Genomic DNA, 7997 nt, shown 5'->3' on the forward strand with positions numbered 1-7997 from the left:
CTCTGGTATTTGTGCTCTCTGCTCTCCCTCCTGCTGTCTCTCTCACCCTCTCTCTTAATAGATAAATAAATAAAATCTTTAAAAAAAGAATTCAATGCATATGCCCATTAGAAAAGTTGGATAGGGAGAGTTATAGCATTTTTATTTTTAATAGCTGAAAGTGCAAAAGCATCCAATGAAAGCAATAGTGATATATCCATACAATGCAATGCTAGACAGCAATAAAAACAATAGCATCATTGCTTGCATTATTGAGGTTATATCTATAAACATTAAGAAAAAGAAGCCAGGTGCACAAGAGGATTTTATTTATTTTTTATTTATTTATGTTGATGGTAGTTAGAATGATGACCTTAATTGAATTAAATGCTAATAGTGTAGGGGCACAAAGAAATTGGATGATGAAAATGTTGCCCTTGCAGTTTTCCTCAACAGTAATAAGGATGATTTCTTACTTCCAGTTTTTATTCCAAGATCTTAACCCAATTCTCTGTTTTTATATTCCCTCACATTTCACATCATATCAGTCCAAAAGATTCAAATGTCTGCCTTCTACTAATCTCTGGAGACCGGTCACTTCAGGACTCTCTAATATTACTACTTTTCTCCAAGTCAGCATTTTGTAATAACTGCACTGCAGCAATGCTCTCCTATTTGCCCATTTCAATCTTCTCTGTGAGCACAGCAATGGTTGCCAGTTTTCTTGGATTAAACACCAAACTTCTCACAATGGTCAACCTCACATTTCAAATTCTGTATCCATTAATTCGACTCATCTACTGGAGTCCACCAATTTACTCTTTCATTTTATTTGCCCTGTCCATCATGTTCCTACCTCAAGAAATTTTTATTTGCTACTTCTTTTGCCCAGAACATTTCCCCCCCAGAACATTCTTTATGAAGTATCGATTTGAATTATTTACTCATCTCAGTTAAATCTTTGACCAAATATTTATAGTTGCCACTTCATGGATTATTTTATATAAAATTACAAAATTCTCTGACTTTCCTTTTTTTTTTTAGGATTTTATTTATTTATTTGACAGAGAGAGACACAGCGAGAGCAGGAACACAAGCGGGGGGAGTGGTAGAGGGAGAGTCAGGCCTCCCGTGGAGCGGGGAGCCCGATGCAGGGCTCGATCCCAGGACCCTGGGATCATGACCTGAGCCGAAGGCAGACGCTTAACCGACTGAGCCACCCAGGCGCCCCATAAATTCTCTGACTTTCCTTATCCCAATCTCCAGCTATTTTCCCATTAATTCCTCTTATTTTAAATATTACAGTTTTTTATATTTATTTTAATAATTTTATATCTCCCCACATTGAAATGCAAACTGAATGAGATCAAAGTTTTCTGTCAGTTCTTATCATTGTTTACTCCTAGATCACCAATGCCTATACCAGTGTCACAAATAGTTAAGACATTAAATCAGTTGTTGAATGAATGCATAAATGAGTGAATTATGTACTTTGCTCTACATTACAGTATATATTTACATAGATCCTTTTGATGGTACGTGCTTGTATAGATTATATCTCCTTTTCATTGTGTTTCAGATATTAAGGAGGATATTACAAAATATTTGTTGTTGCATGTTGACATGCAAATACTGAGTTGACATGCATGAAATCTATTGCTTTAGAAGCTAAATAATGTTGACCATAACACAATTTTTCCAGCTTACAGATTGGAAATGCATCCAGTTTCAAAAACTATCTTTAAGCCATTCTGAAACCAGCAGGATTCATGGTATTTATCAATTTATTTATTTCATAAATATTTCTGAGAGTTTATACATTCCAAAACAGTATTCCAGGCAAAGTGATCTATGTTGTTTAATCTCAGTCAATAAGGATTTCCCAAAGTGATATCTCCTGTACAAATATCCATTATACCAACAGTCTTCTCATGGTCCCAATAACCTCTTTATTCCTCAGGCTGTAGATAAATGGGTTCAGAAGAGGTGTGATGATGGTGTAAAACACTGCCACTGCCTTGCCCTGTTCTGGGGAATGCAAGGAGTGTGGTCTGGTGTAGGTGGAGAGAGCAGTCACATAGAACAGGCTTGCCACAGTCAGGTGAGAGAAACAAGTGGAAACAGCCTTTGTCTGTCCTTTACCTGAGCTCACCTGGAACACCACAGTAAGTACACAGGCATAGGATGCTAGAATGGCCAAGAAAGGCAGCAGCAGAATAATAAGCCCACTCAGGAGGACTGTATACTCATACTGGGAAGTTTCCTGACAAACCAGTTGTAATAGAGATGGAAGTTCACAGAAAAAGTGGTTGATGAGCCGTGATCTACAAAATGGAAGATGAAACACATACAATGTGTGTACTAGAGCATTGATAGATCCACTGGTCCATGCACATGTGACCATGATCCAACAGATCTTCTTGCTCATGAGTACAGGATAATGCAAAGGGTGACAGATGGCTACATATCGATCATAGGACATGAAACCAAGGAGAAGGGCTTCAGTCCCACCAAGGACTATGAGCACAAATGTTTGACACTCACAGCCTAAAAATGTAATGGTTTTACTATTTGACAGAAAGTTAGTGGCCAGCTTGGGCACTGTGGTGGTGATGTTCATTATATCCATGAAGGAGAGCTGACTGAGTAGAAAATACATTGGAGTGTGGAGTCTGGTGTCCAATTGAATGAGAAGGATCAGTATGATATTCCCCATCAGAGCCACTGCAAAGAGGATCACAAGGGCAACAAAGAGGAAAGTGTCCATTTGGCCATATTGGAAAAGACCAGAAAGTATAAAATCTGTTTTGATGCTTTGATTTCCTGTCTTCATAGTTTAATCTGAAATATCAGAGCAGATTGTATCTAAAGATTCCATGTAAAGACAATGACTGCACTTCAAGAGAAAAGAAAATGATTATTGTTAAATGCCTTGAATTGCCTCCACACCATTGCCCTAGCCAAGTAAAATATACAGACTGGACACTGCTTTCATTTTCTTTGCAAAATGATCGGAAAACAATGTATCTTATTCCAGTAACTTTCAGAGAATAAACCCTGGATGATGATAACTTAACCTATCTCTTTACACACAAGACAACTTGTAGAGAATGTATGCATATTCAATTTCCCTTAGCTCTATTGATTATCAGATGTATTACTCACACTCAATTACCCAGTGAATTTATGACAGTATTAAAAGCACTCTGAATTTCTGTCCAGTTTGAAAAATACATGCTTTATCCTCTTTTTTTCCTTTAAATACAGAATTCTTAGGCCTTTTTAAGCACATACAAAGTTATCTAATCATTTTCCCTCACCTCTAACTCTAAAGGGTAATACTCTGGTAAGTATTAAAAACACTGAATGGGACACCTAGGTGGCTCAGTCAGTTAAGCAGCTGTCTTCGGCTCAGGTCATGATCCCAGGGTCCAGGGATGGAGTCCGCATCAGGCTCCTTGCTCAGTGGGGAGCCTGCTTCTCCCTCTGTTTGCTGCTCCCCCTGCTTGTGCTCTCTGTCTCTCTCTATGACAAATAGATAAATAAAATCTTTTAAAAAATAAAAATAAAAACATTGAATGCTGTAAAAATATTTTCATAACGTTCAGGAAATTAATTTTAGGCTATGCCACATTACTGTATTATAAATAAAAAAAATTCACTTTATGGATGAGGAAAAAGTACAAAGTTCATGTTAAGATGAGAAGACCTAAAAGATATCATGCATCTTTCCACCAAGAAAGAAATTCTCTAACACCCAGACACCTCCTCCAACTTCCAAAAGCATTTCCAGTTGTAGATAAAATTCTAAATGTCAGTTCCATTCACATTAATATAAAATAAATATATTGAGGACTGAGAACTTTTATGATATGTTCATCAATATAATTTAAAAATTACAATTCCCAACCTTAAAACAATTGTAATTATCATGTAGCTCTGGTGCACTAAGTACTGTCTTGGAATTTCAAGTTGAAGTAAAAATATTAAAATAATATCATCTTAAAGTTTGTTTTAAAACCAAACTGGAAACGTGGCAAGAGAAAGGAAGCAATATTAAAGTTTATATTTACCATGCTGGATTTCAGAACAAATTATATGTTATTAGGTCCATAAAGGTTGAAAGTCAAAAATTCCTACCTAAAAAACTTTATCAACTAAGCAATTACATATAGTTATTTTCATCATAATAAAAGCTCATGATTCTTATCATAGTCCACACATATTTTTTAATTGTTTGTTTCCATATTTCCCTTGAATTTTGAATTCTGCATTTATTAAAAATCTTTAGTGTAAATTTTATTTAAGGGAAAGTTATTAGGTAAATGATATCAGGAGATAGAAACTAAAGAAATGAATAGAAATGGAAGCCACACATATAGAAAATGTGTTAGCACCTCCATATTTTCAGTCAGTAATAAGGTAAATATAAAAATGGAATTATTAATAATAATCAGGACTTGCATGGAACTACACAATTTACAAAATATTTTACTTTAATGAAGGGGGGGTATCCAAGGGAGACATGAACCATGAGAGACTATGGACTCCGAGAAACAAACTGAGCGTTTTAGAGGGGAGGGGGTGGGAGTATGGTTTAGCCTGGTGATGGGTATTAAGGAGGGCATGTATTGCACTGAGCACTGGGTGTTTTATGAAAACAATGGATCTTGGATCACTACATCAAAAACTAATGATGTATTGTATGATGACTAACATAACATAATAAAATTAAAAATAAAACAAAACAAAAAAACTAGAAAGAACTGCATAAAATTCTCAACTTTTTTTTTTTTACTTCCTGAAATACTTTACCTGTTTTAAATATTTTCATTATTTCAAAAATATTGTTGGATATAAATTTGTGCTTAATATAATGCAAAATGTTATGGTTTAGAGAAGAGAGAAACAAAAATGTTCACTAGCCCCATCAAGGATACAAGGATGTTCCAGGGTCATGCTCTCATATACAGAAGTACATACTGCTACCAGACTCTGGCCCTCTCACTGTGACAAGGTGGTCTTCATCCCCTTTGTCTTTTAAACCTGGGATGACTCATATGTGATATAAGACCAAATAAATCTCAAATACTTAACTCTATATTCTTTTCACATAAATCACTTATGCAATATGATGACAATATAGCCACCTAAGAAATAGTCCCAATTGAGAAAATGCATGTCAGATACATAATAGAATTCACACTACATAATCATCAAAGTGAAATGTATTTCTTTAAATAGGAATCGCATATTTTCCTTTTTAATATAAGTTGTAGGAAACTCATCAAAGCACTCTAATTTCTTTTTTTATTCTTAATTTAATTTTATTATGTTAGTCACCATACATTACATCATTAGTTTTTGATGTAGTGTTCCATGATTCATTGTTTTTGTATAACACCCAGTGCTCCATGCAGTACGTGCCCCTCTTTAATACCCATCTCTGGGCTAACCCATCCCTCCAACCCCTTCCCTCTAAAACCCTGTTTGTTTCTCAGACTCCATATTCTCTCATGGTTCATCTCTCCCTCCGATTCTCCCCCCTTGATCTTTCCCTTCCTTCTCCTAATGTCCTCCATTCTATTCCTTATGTTCCACAAATAAGTGAAACTATATGATAATTGAATTTCTCTGCTTGACTTATTTCACTTAGTGTAATCTCCTCCAGTCCCATCCATGTTGATGTGAAAGTTGGGTATTCATCCTTTCTGATGGCTGAGTAAAATTCTACTGTATAAGTGGACCATATCTTCTTTATCCATTCATCTGTTGAAGGACATCTTGACTCCTTCCACAGGTTGGCTATTGAGGACATTGCTGCTATGAACATTGGGGTGCATATGGCCCTTCTTTTCACTACATCTGTGTCTTTGGGGTAAATACCCAGGAGTGCAATTGCTGGGTCATAGGGTAGCTCTATTTTTTAATTTTTTGAGAACCTCCACACTGTTTTCCAAAGTGGCTGTACCAACTTGCATTCCCACCAACAGTGTAAGAGGGTTCCCCTTTCTCCACAACCTCTCCAACATTTGTTGTTTCTTTCCCTGTCCATTTTTGCCATTCTCACTGGTGTAAGGTGGTATCTCAATGTGGTTTTGATTTGAATTTCCCTGATGGCTAATGACGATGAACATTTTTTCATGTGTCTGTTAGCCATTTGTATGTCTTCTTTGGAGAAGTGTCTGTTCTTATCTTCTGCCCACTTTTTGACTTGATTATTTTTTTGGGTGTTGAGTTTGAGAAGTTCTTTATAGATCTTGGATACCAGCACTTTATCTATAGTGTCATTTGCAAATTTCTTTTAACTTACCTCAGAGGACTCAGCAGATTAAACACCTATCTGATAGCTGAGTGATTGTAACTGTGAAGATTCTCTCCCTCCACCAAGACATGTCTCTGAAACTAAAGAAGATATTTCCTACTATATACAGCAAATTTCTCCAACCACATATCCAGCCCAATGCAATCACATCACTGTTCATGGCTGACTTCCTCCCAGCTGGAGGGTAGACTCCCAACCTTACTTAACAAATGCCTGTTTTTCTACCACATGAGACACAGTTTGAATCCACATATTTGGGTGTCTGAGCCCAAAAACCGTACCAAGAGAAAGTCAGGAGATCACTTTAGATACAGATGGCCCTTTAAATTCACACAAATAATAACAATATAGACATGGAACAGTATCTGGTTTCCTTTGATCAAGTCCTAGGAAGGGAATAAGAGCAGATGTGTCATGAGGAGAACAGATTAGATAAATCAGTATATCTGATGACATTCTTTCAGGCATACTAACACCTTGCTGACACATCTGTCCCTTGAATCTTGGACAAAACATCAAGACGGTGGGCTAGAATGTGCCAGCCCTCATTTCCCACAGACACTCCATAAAGAACAACATATGGACAAACATAGTTTTGTCAGAACTCCAGAAACCAGCTAAAAAGTGCAAAAGCCAAGTGAATCCTTAACCAAGAAAAAGCCCTTACTCAAAATGTTGGGAAATTTTGTGGAATTGTGCCTCCCCTTGCCATACCCCCAGCTGGAGCCATGTGGTTTAGTCAGGAGGACACTTCTTAATTCTCAGTTCCATCGTTTAGACAAAAGAAGAACGTACTTGCTTATAATGTACTGACTTGTGGAGGGCTCTCCATATGATTTCTGTCTGTCCCTGGCTCCGAACAGTGATGGGGAAAGTGGCATAGTTGGGAGGCCTCTGATGGCAGGGACAGTTGCAGTGGATCATTAAAGCTACAGTGAGCTACAATTTGTGGGGGAAGCAAGACATTAACAAAGAGACATTTAATACAAATGCAAGGCTTCTAAAAAAAATGCAAGGATGAGACTCTAAGGAAATTTAAAAGTGCCTTGTATGTGGGGAACTTGACCAAAACACACAGAAGTCCACCTTTACTTCTTTTATAAGATTTGAAAAGACCAAACCTGAAAATTATTATAAATACATATTAATGGGCCCACACATACAAAAATCTCATCTATGATATCAGTAATGTAACGTGTTGTAGAAATTGTTTTTTTGTAATCCACATGTGTTGTGGACTGAATTGGGTCCCCTCTTAATTCAAATGTTGAAATCTTAACCTCCATTATTTTATAGTGTCTGTATTTGGAAATAATACTTCCAATAGGCAATTAAGTCAACACGGATCATATGGGTCACCTTCATCCAATATATGTGATTTCATATAAGTGGAGTTTAAGATACAGACACTTGTAGAGTTACAGCCATGTAAAGACAGACAGAGAAGATGGATGTCTACAAGCCAAGGAAAGGGTTCCCAACAAAATTCAACTCTGCCAACCCCTTGACATCCATCTTGTAGCCTTCAGAAAAGTGAGAAAATTAACTATTATTAATTACAACCCAGGTTGTGATACTTTGATATGGCAGCCCCAAGCAAACAAATACACTATGGTAACGACAAATAAAGTATCAATAAACTACAGACAAAAGGAAATAGGAGGTAAATAAAAGCATCCCACTATTAAAAAAT

The 7997-nt window shown here is 36.6% G+C and overlaps 1 protein-coding gene across 1 annotated transcript; it reads right to left on the reverse strand.

The window, feature by feature from the left end:
* Nucleotides 1-1891: 1891 nt before the first annotated feature.
* LOC148164295 (olfactory receptor 2AK2-like) lies at nt 1892-2812 on the reverse strand. Its single transcript, XM_088023573.1, has one exon. It carries the CDS (start codon nt 2810-2812, stop codon nt 1892-1894), a length of 921 nt encoding a protein of 306 aa, XP_087879699.1.
* Between the last annotated feature and the right edge of the window lie 5185 nt (nt 2813-7997).

The sequence above is a fragment of the Eumetopias jubatus genome, unplaced genomic scaffold, assembly GCF_037043125.1.
Source record: "Eumetopias jubatus isolate StellerSeaLion01/CBP00866 unplaced genomic scaffold, mEumJub1_p1.0 scaffold_5, whole genome shotgun sequence".
Classification (NCBI taxonomy): domain Eukaryota; kingdom Metazoa; phylum Chordata; class Mammalia; order Carnivora; family Otariidae; genus Eumetopias; species Eumetopias jubatus.

What these genes read in the sequence shown, in the direction of transcription:
- LOC148164295 (XM_088023573.1), bottom strand. Translation starts at nt 2,812, where the DNA reads ATGAAGACAGGAAATCAAAGCATCAAAACAGATTTTATACTTTCTGGT.